Raw genomic sequence first — 17180 nt, 5'->3', positions numbered from 1 at the left:
ATCGACTGTCGGTAAATTTGGCTAACAGTTTGGGCGTTTTGCCACCGCACTAATTGGCGCTGTACCAGAGGCGCTACGATCGCCCACACGTTTCCAATGCAGGGTCGCCTAAAAACATTAATTGTGGCGAAGTTAGGACATTGCCACTGGACTAATTGGCGCTGTACGGATCTCGAGAAAAGCTTCGTTTATTCTCCGCCAGAGGCGCTACAAGATGTAATACGAAATCCCATATGGCGTTCGATGATACCTTGTCTGTGATACAAGGTCCGGTGTTCTGTTAGTCCGGTAAATCCAAAACAATTTCGGTTAGTATTTAGAAACACATCAAAATTATGGCAAGTTTATTGGATCTCTGTGAACAGTACTTCGGTGCGCGCGATTTCTACGAGGTTCTCAAAATTTCAAGAACCGCTAACGATAAACAAGGTAAATACACATAACCTGAACGTAAAGTTTACTATTTTCATTCTTCATTTATCGAACATTTAAATAATTGTTACGACGCATACGTTTATAGTATTATTGCCAAGTAATTCCACTTGATATTTTGCCAGTGAAGAAAGCGTATCATCAGCTGTCTCTACTCGTACATCCTGATCGCGTCGAGGAAGATGTCAAGGCAGAGGCGACAGAAAAATTCAAAGTTCTCGGACGAATTCATTCTATTCTCAGCGACAGTGAGAAACGCAAGATCTACGATCAGTCGGGTCAATATGACGAAGAAAGCGAAGAAATGATGATGAGGAATTGGGCAGACTATTGGAAAACGCTTTTCAAAAAAATCACCGTGGAGGATATAAACAACTATGAAAAAAATTACAAAGGATCCGAAATAGAAATTAAGGACCTGAAACGTGCTTACATGGACAGTAAGTGTGACCGGTATTTATAATATTTACTAAACAGAGTGTATATAAACGCGTTTTACACCTTCCTATAGGCGAGGGAGATATGGACTACATCTTAGAAACCGTGCCATTCACCAGCTGCGACGACGAACCGAGGCTACACGATATTATCCAAGGCCTCATAGAGAAGGGCGAAGTACCAGAATTCAAGGCTTTCACGGAAGAAAGCGAAAAGAAGAAGCTGCGCAGGAAACGCAAGGTAAGTCTTTTAACTCGTTGTTCCGATGGTACTTCGTGACATTTAAAACGTATTTTATTTCAACAAATGTTTAAACTAATTTTTAACAACACGTGGATACTGATTTTGAATGGAAGAATATAAGCCGTTGCAAAATATAATTTTAAAAATATGTTCCAATCTTGAAAAAGACTCTGGGATGTCAACGATACCGTTTAGGCTATTACTTATCGCAGTTTGCCTTAGAAATAGGTATCGCGTAATTGATGTTTTCTTAACAAAGATATTATATTCCGAAGCAGGGCATTTAATTTGTCTCAAATGCACGCTTATTTTGCGAAATTATGTGCTCGCGCAGTTCGTCGATCGAGGGAAACGTTTAAAAAAAGGATTTAATTAGAAGAGATGAAAATATGAAGCGCATATATAGAGCACTGCCGCGAAACGTGGCATGTTTTCCTTCGACAAAACCACGCAAGGCTGCAACCGGCGATGCGCTCATAAATTTGATCACGACGTCTCCCCACTCGTCGGCCCTGCGGCACATCGCATCAGAGATCTGATGAACAAGCGAGCAGCGCTCTATTTTCAAGCTTTTCTATTTTTATCAGTAGATAGTACTCCTTCATGATTGGAAGTAGTAGCAGTAGGAGGTGGTCTAGTAGTACGAAGATCGGAGAAGGGGGGAGTACTAGTAAATAAGTAAAGAGGGAACGCAAGAGCCGAGTTCAGTCTAAAGAGCAATTAGACCGGTTCTAGCCCGCTGCTGGACGCATAGAAAATTTTCGGCTAAAATCCCTACCACAATGAGAGACCTCTGAACGATCGTTCGTCCGCGCGTACAAAATAATGAAACGCGTCTTCCGCCACGATCGCGATCGCTCGACTCCGCAACCAGACGCGCGATTCTGAAAGGAAATAAACCAACGAACTCTCTACGATTTCTTCGTACGATCGGGTGCTTAAAATGGGTGCCATGATCGAACTGTTTCTGTTGTCCGTGCTGTGCGCGAGTGTCGGTACGGTGCAGGGCGCGTGCAAACACGTGCCCAACGACGACATGGTGGAGTACTCGTGCGAGGGCGGTCGGATGTCCGACCTGGACGATCTTCCGGCGTCGACGGGAAAAATTCGTATCTCGAACATGCCGATCCCGATGATAACGAGGGACACGTTCTCGAGATTCGGCTCCGACCTCTGGGTCCTCGGCTGCTCCCATTGCGGGATCAGGGACATCGAACCGGGAGCGTTCCACCATCTGCAGAATCTCCAGCAACTGAGTCTCGACAACAATCATCTCTCCACTCTCAGGGATTCCTGGTTCAGAGGTCTGGACTACCTGACCTACCTGGACCTGAACTACAACGCCATAGGATCCATCGAGGACGGCGTATTCCAGACGCTGCCCAGCTTGGTCGACCTGAGACTCTCGGGCAACCGGCTGGAGTGCCTGAACCTGGAAGCCGTGTCCAAGCTGAAGGAGCTGAAGAGGATGTTCTTGACCGAGAACTCCCAGTTCAAGTGCCCGAACGCCGTGAGCGCTTACTTCGAAAAGAATGGTGTGAGCTTCGAGAGGGACCCCGAGTGGAACAGGATCGCCGAGGACCTGATCCCGGCGGGTCTCCCGTACGACGACCACCGCGACAGCACCACGGCACGGTACACGCCTCTGCCCGCGTACCGAGAACGCCTGCATCCACCATCGCCGACCCCGAGCCCCGAGCCATCGACTCCCTCCTACCTATCGCAGAGGGTGCGAACCACCGAGGAGGTAATCTACCGTCCGTCCTTCCAGCCTCCGGATTGGCGAGCCACGACGCCGTCCGTCCCCGCGACGGACGACTACGAGTACTACGACGAAGAGGATAGCGAGGAGACGAGACCGCCGTACGTTCCACCGCAGACCATAGCGCCCGTGGAATCCGTCACGATCCAGCAGCAGTCTGGCGTCGACGAGACGACCCTGAGAACTTGGCCGAGAATCCCCGAATATTCGAACGGCCTGTACCCACCCCATGCCAACGAAGACGGCGACTACAGGCAGCCGTCCTACTCGACCGAAGCCGGCCCGCTCCCGTTGGCGACCGTCCAAGATCAAATGCCGCCGTTCGCGGAATCCGATGTGGGCCAAACCCCCAGGTTGACCGCGAACGACTGGCAGCGACAACCCGACCGCCACCGCCCCCCGGCGGAGGTGCTCCCACGGATGCCGGACACGGAGGACTGGCAGCAACAACCCGACCGTCACCGCCCCCCGGAGGTGCTCCCACGGATGCCGGACACGGAGGACTGGCAGCAACAACCCGACCGTCACCGCCCCCCGGAGGTGCTCCCACGGATGCCGGACACGGAGGACTGGCAGCAACAACCCGACCGCCACCGCCCCCTGGAGGTGCTCCCACGGATGCCGGACACGGAGGACTGGCAGCAACAACCCGACCGCCACCGTCCCCCGGCGGAGGTGCTCCCCCGGATGCCGGACACGGACGACGCGAATCGGGTGGTCGCGCCTCCGGAACCCGAGATGCCGACGCTGGTCCAACCGGCCACGTCCGACAACGTCTACCAAGCGCCTTACTACGAACAGGCAGTCACCGTTCATTCCAGCGGCCCCGTGATCGCCGCGGAGGGCCAGACCACCACGGACAAACCGCTGCCGGAGTGTCCCATGCCGAACTCGTCGGCGACCGGCCGACGGTCCTTGGAAGTGGTGGTTCTGTCGGTGCTCGTGGTCCTCGCCGGCCGCGCCTTTGTGGAGGGATTTTAGCGAAAAGTCGTAGCCAACGTCCATAGTTATCTCCGTCGAACCGAATCGCTAGCGCGAACCCCGTGCACGGGCATTTACGTCGTAGCCTACCGTTCTCTAATGTTATTCATGGGACGCTCAGGATGACGTCCATTAAACGATTGATCGTTAGCACCGGACTGGGTAATTGGTGTGCAGCTGGATTCGCCGTTTTCTCTTCGGAACGGAACCGGTCCGCGCTCGTTGGATCGGTTCTAATGGATACCGCCGAGCCTGCAGTGCCGATAGCGTACGTATTTTCGCTTTGGCTTTTATCCGGGGGATGGGCGCCTTCGCGTCGCACGGTTCCGATCGGTTCTGGTTTAATTCGAGATCGGCTTCGCCACTTCGTTCCGGACGTCTTTCGATTTCTACGCGCCTTTTTTTTAGCGATTACGAATTTTAGCGATTAGGGAAACGAAATTTAGCGATTACGGAAACGAGATCGAATAGATATCGTACGACGACGATCGGTCCACGGATCCGTCGTTATAAAATATGAATAACACCGAGGGTTTAATTAATATGAATAACACCGAGGGTTTAATTATACCGTTGCCTTGGAATTGTTTGTACGCGGCGATCAGTTCCTTCCGTTCGGAGTCTTCTCGGTTCGCCTTCGCGGCTTCGAGGATAACGTCCGTTTCATTGCCTTTCAATTGGAGCAAGTTGCCAACGGTCAACCTGGCCTTATAAATTAATTAACACCGCGCCGCGCGATTTGTTTCACGGTTAGGACGATTAGACCCACTTTGCTAACGATTCCTAGAGAACAGAGTACATCGACGGTGTACCTGCGTTTGCTCTCCGATGTCCGAACGTTGATTTAAGAACATCGAATTCTATTTCCTTATCAATTAACGGTACCCATGGGCGACTTCTTATTCGCAATCCGATCAATTCGGCGGATATTACGATACATCGCGGATCGTGCGAGAGGCCGATTTTTTGCCGTCGATCGAAACGTTAGGGTAGACAAACGATGGTCGATTCGTCGTCGATTGATCCGGTATCGGAGACGCGACGTCTCTCGGATCGTAAATTGCGTCGTCTACGTTCGCAATTTCGTATCGCCTCGCGTTTTATGGCGATCGTAGTATTCTCTTCATTCACAAAGCGGCCGGTGCAACCCTCGCTGCCCATAACTCGATAATCTATTCATAAATTCCGGTCGGCGCGGCTCGCCCAACCGAGCCGAGCGCGACGCCGAGACGCAGCTACCAAGTTGTGCAATATTGTTTGCGATGCGGGGAATACCAAATACGATTTCTGCGGCAACGCGATGCTGAATATCAATTGAAAGTAACGAGCAACGAGGGCCGCGACGTATCCGGTGCGGTAATGAAATAATTACTAATGTCGTCGGTCCAATCTAATGCCGGGTGTTATGTAACGACCTTGACCGAACGCATCTGGTCAAGATACCCCGGTTTCTGCGGCGCTCCGTTTTTCCTGCCGATAGGAATCGCTTCGTTCTCGTTTCCCCGATCGCTGTCCCAGCTGGAAGATGCGTTACGAGGTCGCGACGAGGGCAGAGGCGAAGGTGAAAGCGTACTCGCGCGTAACGGGTCAAACGCGGCGAGACGAATCCTCTCGGAGGTTTCGCTTCGGGTACCGAAATCTGGGCGCCAATTTATTCGAGCGTCACCTCGCGCCTCGACCGCGAATTTTACGCGTTCATCGGGTCGATTCGTTCGCGAACAGCTTCCGTTTCTTACAGATTTCGATACATTTCATAGAATCGGAAACCTTCGAGTTTTCGCTCGATCGGAGGTAGCCGAACTTTCTTCCTCTTCGGTGTTCTCCTCGTCTCGATACCGGAAGATCCTCTTCCGCGCGCCAGCTTTTGCGAGCATTATCCAGCTCGATACTCTCCCCGGATTGCGAATGTAGCGAAAGTATAAATTGACAGTTATAGAAGAACTCCTGTTAATCCAATCGGTGGACCAATCGGAGCGGCAATAATTGGTTTACGAGCCCATTGCAGAATAGCGTTTGGATTAACCAATTACGGTTCGAGCCGTGCGATTTTCATTGGCTCGCGGTCCTTTAATATATGTATAATTACGCTTGCAACGATCTCGTTCCTTTTCCACGATAACACCGATCGGTCCCTCGATTCTAAATGTCTTCGCCCTCTTTGTTTTACTTTTCCGGTCACCGTTTTTCGTTGATAACTCGCAAACGAAGCGCGGATCGCATTCTCGCCGAGGAAAAAGCTACTTCGAACGACCTCATTCGAAGTAACCCCCTCATTTCTCGCTTGTACAGTAATTTTGGGACAGCCTGTAGATTCGTATGTCCTGTCACGCGGATCAAAAGAACCCCGCGGGGGCTGATTCCGCGAAGATCGCCGTCGGAAAAAGGAAAACGCGCGCGAAACTGGTTTCGCGAGGACCGCTTCGGCGGTTAAAGTTAGACCGTCCGAACAACGTTAGGCGCAAGAGCTATCGCGGTCCACTGTTCGGATAACAAGGGCTGCCGAAACGTTTCCGGGTGTTTGCTAGCAAGTGCCATTACTGTGCCGCGCGTTGAGCGACAACAAAGCGGCCGGTGTTCGATGTCAAGTTCGCGCGAGACCAGGCTTTCTCGCGTTCTCGTTGCAACAGGTGTAGGCTGCCGAACGGATCCGTCGATGCCAACTCTAAATAACAGGCTTCCGCGCGTCCTTGCTCGCCGGGACCAAGATCTCCGAGCGCCGATCCATTCAAGGGATCCGTTGTTCCTCCGCGTCGGAAAGCGTATCTCCGATCTCTCGGAAAGCGCATCTATCGCGGCGCGGCACGTGCATCCTTAACCCGCGGAATGGAGTTAGGGTCGCGGGGGGATCTCAATTCCCGCAAAATTCCTCGGCGATGACTCGGCCCGCGAGGCGCGGGGCGGAGGGCGCGCGTTGCGCAACCGGCGCGGCCGACTATTTTCAATTATTTCGTGATTCGAACGATTTCCGGAGCGTGTCAGGCGAGCCGCCAGATGTGTCGTTCGCTCTAGACACCGGGGACCGGGACCGGGAGCGGGAACCTAAGCGATTCAAGGTCGCGGAAGCGCATCGCTCTGTCGTCGCGGGGCTGCGGGACGCGAGGGCTGCCCGTTCCGTTTTCTCTGTGCCGTCGTTTCACCGTTTGATATTTTGGCACGGATCTCGCTCGCAAATAGATCGCCGGGTATCATCGATCGATTACCGATCCGCGAATAGCACCCCGCGAATATCGAATCCGATAAAGCGGTCGCTGCGTCTCGCGCGATCGATGGAGCGTCGATTTTGGGTGCTCGAGGATCGAGCCGCGGGGAACGTAGAAGTCGCTGATGAAGAGTTCAAAGATGCTCTGCTAAGAGTTCAAGTATTCGACGCTGTCCCTTTCCGTCGCGTCGATGTACTGTACTGTCTCCCTAATCGACGCTCGGATTGTCCACAAAAATCGACGATTTGGGAAGAGGGCATACGATTGTTCGAGCCTTGCAGCTCGTTTTTATAGTTGTTGAAAATCGGTAACTATAAAAACGAGTCGCAAGGCTCGAATTCGCAAGGCTCCTCTTCCCAAATTGTCCATTTTTGTGGACGATCCGAGCGTCAATTGGGGAAACGTTACTGTACGTTTCTAATTTTTTCCGATCGATACGTTGGCATCGAAGAAACCGCGGACTCGGCACAAGTAGAAATATTGTTCGTCTTTTTAAAAATTACTACGGACGAGGGGTAAACGTGGAGAACGGACCGAATTTTGTAAATTCCACCCCTAGAGCGTTTTCTGGGAGGCGTCTTCGATCGCGACTTTAAGATTGTTGATCGTGACCGTGACAGATGTGGCCACGGTTTTCGTCGGAGCCTGTCGCAGCGGATGTTACGAGATGTAGCGGAGATTCTGGTTCGCCGTTGAACCAACGGAAATAGGTGAAACATTGGAAACAGGTGTTTCGTCGTTGGTAGCGATGGAATTTAATTGGAACGTGTTCCGAGCTGGTCGAGATTGTAACGTTGTAAACTAACGATCCGTTGTTGACCAAATTCGTGCGTCGATTTTTGTTCTCGCGGTTGGATCGCCTAAAACAGAGGTGGCCAAACTTTCGATCGCTACGAGCGACTTGTTTTTTTTTTCAATTATAGGCGACGGTCTAGTAACGTCGCGTGCGTCGAGCGATCGTAATAAAAGTGGTAATTCGAAGCCAAAAATAAGTTTAATTTTAAGATAAACATAGATAATATCGGACGGACGGGCGACTAGGAATAGTTTCGCGGTCGACGCTTTGGCCACCCCTGATCCAAGCGATTGCGTAAATGTTGAAACCATTTGCCGCATCGGTTTCCTATTTGCAAATATGCACACTTTCCACGGAAACTATTCGCGCACGATTCGCTTATTTCGGTCTAGACGAGCTACCATTAACCGCGGGACCGCTCGTTCGCGCGAATCACGGCTATCCTAATCTTGGGATATTAACCCTCTATGGGCCCATGTAACTTTCAAGTCGCAAGCTAATATATCCACATTTTACCAAATAGTTTTAGTTTTTTTTTCACAAGATGATGTATACGTCTTAATTATATAATACCTCTGAAATAAACAATAACAATATTGATGACCGTTGGCAGGCACCATCAACCTGAAATGTCAAAATAAATATCTTGCAAGTTGTCTGCATACAGAAACCAAAGGGACCATTTTGTGCAAATGAGATTATTTGTGCTTTTGTCGGTGTTTACTAAATAATAAAAAAAGCGTATATAATATCTCTGGGTTCGTATATCGATAACAATTTATTTATTCGCATTTCAATAATCATTTTGTTACTATTTGTATATGATACAGTTTTGTAACTTTCAGGTTACATTGGGATATCGTGGTAGTTTCGAGTGTGTCTAGGATAATAGTTGTGCTTTCTTCTATTTTCAAATTTATATATCGAATACCCCCAAAATATGGATACAAAATCGTATAAAAATAAAAGAGGAATTAGAATTAGACGCGATAGCGGTTACAGATCCGAAGATTCTTTATTAGATTATGACTCCGATGAGGATCATCCGGTAGCATTTACCAGACGACGCGTAAATATTATCGACAGCGACGATGAATTTAGTACCGAATGATCATCGGACGAGGAAAATTCAGGACCACAAAGAACTATTTGGCAACCAATTCCAAATGCAACGTACATCGATGTTTAACGCCAAATTGAAACTGTTTTATGGAATTTCACGCTTAAGCATTTATGCACAGAAGTGGAAACATTGCGAGCCGTTGTTACTTCGAAGTTACAAATTCAATCAATTGCAATAAAGTTGTTCAAACCGTTAAATATTTTTTTAACTAGCATATATAGGTTTACAGTGACAGATTTTCCGTTGCACAAATTTTTTCATATTTCAGAAAAAAATCGGCCCATAGAGGGTTAATCGTGCGGGAGGTGCGAGCCGCGATCAGCGTTCGCGCGATCGACGCCGACCAAACCGTTTACAGAAATCGCAGGCTCCCGTGTAATTCTCGTCCGCGACGATTGCCTCCGAGAAACATGCAATTGCACGAATATCCGTGCTACGGTAACGACGCGTTCAATATTCAAGCGACGCAACGAACGTCCAGTGGTCCGCGTTCCTAGCTGCTCGATCTACGTTTAAGAGGAGAGATGCATGGTCGAGCTGCAATCCGCATAATTCGACGCGTGCATATAACTCCGCGCACGGTCAACTAGAATATTTATTTACTCGCGCACAATAGTTCGCGATTATACCACTGTATATCGTCTTCCCTGTTACGCGCCATTCCGGTTGACCCTGTCCATCATTGTTGCGGAAAATGTGCACTGGGATGTCGCGGCGCATGGTAATGCCCGCGAAATTGCATAGTCATGAGATAATACGCGTATGCATATAAGAGAGCGTTCTCTTGTTTCGCGCACAATGTTACATAAACGTGTACGGTGCCCGCCGTGTTCGAAACATCGAGGAGACAACGACGATGAATTAAAACGAACTAAAAACAACTAAATATAGAATATACAGACATACTCGACCAGTTTCGTTTCGCTCGGACGTTCTCGCGCGTAGAATCTCGCGGTCCAACGGAACAAAATTGTCTCCGTCCGCTATTATTATTCTCGGCCGAAATTATTGTCCGAGGTGAGATCGCGTTGCGGCGATTAAAACGCTGCAAAGAGACGGTCGACGTGAAATATCGTTCCTCAAGGGTAGTTCGGAATCGAAATACCGCGGAGCGACGTAAGAAACCAACAAATTATTTTGCAACGTCTTCTTGGAAATAACACTGATGTCAACGGGAACGTTGAGATTGTTGCTCAAGTGGAACATCCTTGAGGCGAAACGCTTTACGCTCGCGTCGCGGGAACAAGATCGATTCTGTCGGACAAAAGTCCGCTCGTCGGGCGCGCGCGTGCTCTTTCTTCGGGAACTGCCCCGGCTGGACGCTTCCGTCGATCGGACATGAATCGGACGCCGTTTCGATAACCGATTCAGAATTTCGCGAATCGTTGTGCAACGACCTAACATTAGGATGCCGCTCCGATGTACTTGCCAAAAATTATAAATAACGGATTTTGCTCGCGGCTGAATTATGGAGTAGGTCACTCGGCGCGCGTAACATCATCGACAACTATGACCTATCGCGCGGGCTTCTCGTTAGAGACGACTGATATTCGAAACGACCCTCGAAATATCTCGGCTCGCGGCTCCGAACTTTTTCCCCGAACGCCGACCGAAACGTCCGAATTTAACGGGCAAAATGTTTTCAGAGAAATACGAGACACACGAGAGAGTCGCGGAATTTCGCGTTTTGCAACGCTTGTTCGCATTGTTTTCCTGGCAGAGCCGGCTGCCGCTCGAATGTCAGCGATTCACCTTCGCAGTCAATTGGACTGAATCACCGAATTGGACGTTTCCCGGCTGCTGCGACCGCGAGCGATCGAAACGTTTGATCTTTCCGCGCGAACGGGAGAATCGAAAATGGTGGCGCATTATTTTTTCTCCTCGTGCAGTTTTCTCTTTGTTTCTTTGGTCCTTGCATTTTGCGCGAAGATCCGTAATCTCGCACTTGCTAACACGTTTCCTAACTCGCACAGAATCGGAGTTTTAAAAGAATCGAATCCCTCGATCTCGTTTCTCGGTTGTCTCGATGTACACGCAATCGCGTGCAGAGCTCGGAAACGATATTAATCTTCGCATACATTTGCGACGAACAATCGTTCAGTTTTTACCTCGCCTCTCGTATCCAGGAATAAGGCGAGTCGCGAGAACATTTACGGGCATGGAAACGGAGACCGTGCGAACAAAGCGAATACCTAAGTAATATGAGCCGTTTATTTTGAAAGAGTGGCATAAGTCACTTTGTTTTTAAGCCGATATATTTAAGGGTTCGGGTTTTAACACGTTATTGTATTAATATACGATATTGTTCTCAGTATAAATAATTTCGTATAAACATTAAAACATCACCACTGTTCATTACGGTAAAGTGACTATGTTCGCGAATAAACTCCAGCGAAGTAGAGACCAGCGACGTACGATTTGCGCCGTTCGATCGGGGAGCGGCCGTCTTGTTTCAGTTTCGATGGCAAAACAATCTCGCTGGCTCTCTGCCATTGTTGCCTCAAACAATACGAAGAGCCGGGGCAGTCTCGCATCCGGTGTTATCGGACATTCGTGGATTCAACGATCCCATCGTTAAAATTAACCCGTGTTTCACGAGCAACGCCGGCGACGACCGTCGATCCGGAGGATCGACGCGCATGGCCGTGCATCGGAAATAGAGAGTTACGCGTGTCGTGAAGTGCTCGCGATTAATTACGCTAATAAGCACGGTGTTCTCGAGCCGCAGGCGTCCCGGCTACCGATTTACCGATCTCTCGACGTTATCTAGAACCCATTAAACGGATTCCTCGTTCATGTGGGTCAAGTGTGATGCGGGCCGAAGTGGCCGGAAGACGCGGCGCTCCCTCTTAATGCTCGAAAGGCTGTTCCTAATTAGTAGTTGCCAATGAAACGTTGCTGTTAGAGAATTTGCTCGTACTTTGTACTCGCAATTGGTCGTACAAGGTACGGACAAAGATGTAATTACAGGTGCGGTAAATTGTTATCAATTGTCCCACCGTCTGTAAACAAAAATGGACATCTTGGGAAAGGGGGATGCGATTATTAGAGCCTTGCTGCTCGTTTTTATATTTGCCAAGCTGAGGGACAATTGGGGACAATTTACTATATTGGAACAAGTCAATTTATCGAACAATTTAAACGATTCGAATTTCATACGCGAACAACCCTTAGGAGCAGTTTGTTAGAAGAGTCAGATCGCGAGGACGTTGAACCATTTTTGTATCGTAAAACGTAAAGAAATATATCGCTGAATCGTTCTGTCACGATCCGAGCCGGTCTCAGAAACTGTTTCTCTTTTGCAGTGGGCGAAAGAAGCCGAGGAAGCCGAACGTCTCGAGAAAATGCTGAAGATCGAAAACGAGGAGAACGCAGCTGCAAACAATTTAGCGCTGGCGATTCAGAGTCGCAACGAAGCCCGAGCGAGTCAGTCCGACAAATTCTTTGACGCGCTGATCGACAAATACGCGAAAAAGGCGGAGAAATCGACGCGAAAGAAGTCCACGCCTTCGAAGCCCGCCAAAACTACGAGAACCACGAAGAAAACCAAAAAGAAGACGTAGAATAGCGAAATTTGTATACGAACAACACTCCTCCCTTCGCATACAAACGTTCTCGCGATCTTTCTTTTCAACGTAAAGCGCCAATCGCCGCGAGAACTTTTGTAAAAATCATCGGTCGAGTCGATGGTCGAACGTTTCGTTGTACTCCCACGTGTACCGTCGCGTTTAAACACAAAGGTACCGCCGTAAGGCACCGCCATGTTCGAAGACGACGAAACATCGAACGTACATCGTACCTACGAATCTTTTTTTTTTTTTTGGTAATTTAATACTAATGGAACTGACTGTCGTCACTTCGTCCCGATTTAATAAGATATTTCGTAAAGAGGAAAGATGATTTGTATTTGTTAATAATAATATTGATATTAATCGACTCGAACGCGCTCTGTTTCAGACCAACAGCCGACACACCGCCCATCCTTCCTTACCGTTCGATGGTAACGATCCAATCTTCTTCTTCTCCACCCACTCGAGCGAAAATAGGGATCGCGGGTCTCTGCTGTATCCGGCTGCAATAAAGCAGGACCGGCGCTTCTCGTTTCTCTGTGCGAGACTAGCTACCAAAGAATCTCTGCGCGTCGACCCCTAGCTATTTAAATTCGAGCAATGTACGACGTCGAATAATTATTAATGTATTAACGCGCGTACAATTTTTTTCATTAATTATTCGGTCGGTCGCTTGTCTTAAAATGTCAGAATCGCGACGAGAGGGGCAAGAGGACTCCGTTAGTCCGCGTATTCACCGACGCTCGCGGCTCGAATTGTCGAAGCAAAAACTGAGCCGAAGGGATCCAAGATGGTGTTGGAGGTTCCTTTATCGGTGCTAGCAAACGTGCCGCATATCGGGCACCATAAATAGCCAACTCGTACGGTCGGTCTCGTGTTACGTCCGCGTTGTACAACGATGCATCGCACGTCGGGTGACACCCTTCAAGGCACATCGCATTTTTTCACATTGCAGCTTGATTTATGCTTCAGAAGAAGAAATGTCTGCATTCGTTATCGAACGAAATTTCCTGTCTCGACAAAACGTCGTAATTGTTTTCACGCTCTCGGTAATTTCTTTGGAACTGAAACAATATTCTATTCTATTTTCTTATCGAGATTTAATTATTTAAGCGAACATAGGCCGCGCGATAAGCTTAAGAAATTCCTTACTTTGTAAGAAATCGGCGGGAAATTTTGATGATCGTAATTTCGCAAAGATTCGTAGGGCATCGTCGCAACGCGGCAGCGGGGCGGGAATTTCGAACGCGTCACCCGTTGTGCACGTGATCGCGCGCACACAAGAGCGTGATCACGGCCGCGCGTCCATCTTATTGCGTCCGCGGGCCGCAAACATGGGTAGCAAAATGTAAACCACCGTCATTATTAACGAGACGGGCAACGGGAAACCGAGCTCGGTGCTCGAGAAATAGTCGCGGCGCACAATGGGCCGGTCTCGGGCGATATTTTTCAACGGCCGGCCAGCGGCAATTAGATCCAGCCCCGGTGTTGTAGCTACAACGGCGATCGATCGGCCGGACGGTCGATCGTTTCTCGCCGGCATCGGCACCGTCTCAATGAAATTACAAAGCGAAACAAGAACGGCCGCGCAAAACATCCCGATCGAACGCGGCCGCTCCGGCTGACCAGAAAATATAACATTGTCCATGGTGCCGATTTGCGGCGGAGTTCATTAAACACGGGTTTGCTCTTGAATGCCGAGCGAAATCGGCCGTAGCGCATGAAATCGTTTAAAAAGTGACGATCGGCCGAAAAAATCCGACAAAGTGGAGAAGGATGACATAGATACTCGTTTTTGCCGGGGAATACTTAAACTCTGCTCCAGAAAATTGCTGCAGCGGAGATTGAATATTTTGTGCTGGTCACTTAGGGCGCGGTAAAAAGCCCTGCGAGTTTCTTTCTACATGGAATTGTGGGAGAGCTTCGATGAATCGGTATCGGCTGAAAAAGACGGAGACTTTCCAGTCATTTCTTGCCTCGACTCTCGACGTCGCGTTTCGATCGATGGAAACGATAATTAAACGTTACCTTACCGATGATGGTCGAACGTCGGCTTCCCATCGATCGGCGAAACGACGCGAAAGCGAAGGACAACGGAATTATTATTATTATTAGGATAGGATTAGGATATATCGCTGTCATCGCGAACTGAAGAGACAGCGATCGACCGGTTGCAGATTTTACAAAGGCAGAACTAGTTCTTACCGATTCTCTCCGCGCACGCCGAACGTTTAACGCGCGGTAGCGAAACGGGCGCTGATAGCGAACAAATTATGTCACATCCGGTCGAAAGTTTTTTGTCACGCGAAATGGTGTAATCGGAGGGCTATAAAGAATTCACGGTCGTAAACCATTGTGCGTGTCTCACTCAACGTTTAACTCTCCTGTGATTCGCGCGTAGTTTCTCGTTTATGGATCAATAAATCTGGCAAGGAGCAGAGGATATGCAGGATAAACGATATATCCGAGAGCGATTAAAGTAGACTCGGCTCGGACGTCCGAGCCGAGTCTCCCTTGGTCGCGCGTTCCGCAAAATTTTCCACACCATCGAACGGAGCTTTCGGTAAAAATACGTCTATCGTATCGGATAAATTCGATCTACGTTCGGAATTCGATCAACTTCGACATAACACGGCGAGCGATTCTTCGCGATCGCGACTTTTTTCTGCCAGGAAACCGCGAAGCCGATTCTCGCAGAAACTCGAGGAACGTCCGCGAATCTTTTCGCTGAAAAATACACGTCGACGCGAACCGCGCGTAAACATTTATGTAGGAGGTCCTCGGAAGAGGTGCGCGAACCGCCAGATTTACGATGCTCCGCTGCTTCGGGAGCATCGCGCAGTTCGAAGTTGCGATCGAAACTTTGGCCGCAGGATCTCTCTCCGCGTCGCCTGCGATCGCTCGAAGCGGACGAAAAATCGATTTTTCGAGGTTCGCGAGAGCAGGGTTCCCCTCGAGAGAGCCGGCGCGTCTCTCGCAGCTCGTGCTTTTCCCATATGCACTCCTAATCGCGAATCGCATCGGCAGATATAGCATGTACCACGCTGCACCCCGTTAAATCCTCGGGAGGGAACGAACGCCGAGGGAGAGAGGATCCGCTCGCGGGATAGACAAGGACACGCGGAGGGCGAGGGAGGGAGGCGGAGGGTGGACGGCGGACGAGTTGCCGGGGTTGCGGCGTCGCGATAGAACGAGAGAGGACATCGAGCTCGTGGAGCGAAACACGGCGGAGCAACGTGAGAGGAGGTGGCAGGTCGTATCGGTAGAAGGTGGAGGAGGAGGAGGAGATGGCGAAGGAGCGGAACAGAAGGAGAAGGGGAGAGCGACATTCCAGAAGGCGGCGGCGGCGGTGGTTCTCGTGGGAAACCAAAGAGAGAGAGAGACCGGGAGAGCGAGAGCCCGTCTCAAGGAGAGGTTGCGGGCCTTAAGGCACCGTTCTCATCTCCCAACGCGCGACAAGACCGCAGACTTCTGGCTCAGGTGCTGCCGACAGTCCTCGAATTTATGAATTCGTGAGAGGATAGGATCCTCCGGTAACTCATAAACGCCCGGCAAACCGACCAGCGAGCCCCGCAACCGAAAGCTCTCGCGACCCGAGACGCGAGACTCGGCCGAGCCTCCTTCCACCGGACTTCGAGACCGTTGCGCGACCATTGTATCGATTTACGCCGTGGAAACGCCGTGTAGAGGAAATTGGATACACCTTTATCCGGTGTTTTGAGCCGGTCGAACACCTACCAGTTTAGACGGTATTAATAGCTACGAACGATAACGCCGTTGCACTTTCGCAGACGCGTATACCCCTTGCCTCCCGTTTCCCCGGACGGTGTCGGCTACCGCGTTGTTCCCCGCCGATAAAGCTACGACAATGCAGCGGGCCCGAGCGGAGCCCGAACGCGGCCCGAGCGTAACCCGAGACCCTGCTACAGCATCGATAGCCGAGATTACCGTGAAGCTGATTTCGTAGACCAGTTCGCTCGCGCTGTCGCGCCGCAACATCCGAAAAGGGTCGGACGACACCCACGCGAGACGCGTCTGTCCGTGGTACGTACCCGGCCACGGCTAGGCTACCCCTTTCTCGGGCTGCGACGCTTTGTCCAACGCGTTCGGATCGCGTCGGGATCTACCGAAGGATTCGGCCGAGACCGCCGGCGGACCCCGCGCATCCGTAGATCGTAGATCGCCGGATATTCGCGAACTTTAGGATCGGGGGGAACGGAAGCGAGAAACGCGGGAGGAGACTTCTTTCGACTTTCGGTAGGATCGGAACTAGAGGATTTGGGACGCGTTCGGTTTTCCGAGAGCGCGGCCTTCGATCGGCAAAAAGGAGACCTTGCAAACGGGGAAAACGGGCTCGCAATTTTGATCGCGGCATTGTTTGGATGCCTGTTCGGAAGAACGAGGAATTTCATGCTGACCGCTTTTTCGAACGGGTCCGGTAAAGAGAATATGTTGCATACGATGAAAACAGGTTCGTCATTTTGAAGAAAAAAAAAGAAGCGAAGGAGACATTCGCTACCAGACGTTCCATGGGAGCTACACGGCTTATCTCGCGTTCCGGTACCAGCGACAATGACTCGTCGTCATCGTTGTCAGCTGTTATACGACGGCAATAAAGTGTCTCATTACGATTATT

General features: G+C 50.0%; 2 protein-coding genes across 2 annotated transcripts; both read left to right on the top strand.

The window, feature by feature from the left end:
- Window positions 1-231: 231 nt before the first annotated feature.
- On the top strand, window positions 232-12911 carry LOC117218188 (dnaJ homolog subfamily C member 9). Its single transcript, XM_076520568.1, has 4 exons — window positions 232-429; window positions 558-872; window positions 944-1110; window positions 12281-12911. Exons 1-4 carry the CDS (start codon window positions 336-338, stop codon window positions 12536-12538), a joined length of 834 nt encoding a protein of 277 aa, XP_076376683.1. The 5' UTR covers window positions 232-335; the 3' UTR covers window positions 12539-12911.
- On the top strand, window positions 1692-4007 carry LOC117218187 (uncharacterized). The gene has a single exon (XM_076520558.1). It carries the CDS (start codon window positions 2057-2059, stop codon window positions 3854-3856), a length of 1800 nt encoding a protein of 599 aa, XP_076376673.1. The 5' UTR covers window positions 1692-2056; the 3' UTR covers window positions 3857-4007.
- Window positions 12912-17180: the final 4269 nt, after the last annotated feature.

Source organism: Megalopta genalis, chromosome 3 (assembly GCF_051020955.1).
Source record: "Megalopta genalis isolate 19385.01 chromosome 3, iyMegGena1_principal, whole genome shotgun sequence".
In the NCBI taxonomy this organism is placed as follows: Eukaryota; Metazoa; Arthropoda; class Insecta; order Hymenoptera; family Halictidae; genus Megalopta; species Megalopta genalis.
The sequence above is the reverse complement of the archived record's forward strand: the minus strand, read 5'-3'. Positions and strand labels throughout refer to the sequence as shown.

Bases quoted from the DNA above. Each gene is read 5' to 3' on its own strand.
- LOC117218187 (XM_076520558.1), top strand. From the start codon at position 2,057: ATGGGTGCCATGATCGAACTGTTTCTGTTGTCCGTGCTGTGCGCGAGT.
- LOC117218188 (XM_076520568.1), top strand. From the start codon at position 336: ATGGCAAGTTTATTGGATCTCTGTGAACAGTACTTCGGTGCGCGCGAT. The intron at 430-557 runs GTAAATACACAT...ATATTTTGCCAG, and splicing joins AACCGCTAACGATAAACAAG to TGAAGAAAGCGTATCATCAG. The intron at 1,111-12,280 runs GTAAGTCTTTTA...TCTCTTTTGCAG, and splicing joins AGCTGCGCAGGAAACGCAAG to TGGGCGAAAGAAGCCGAGGA.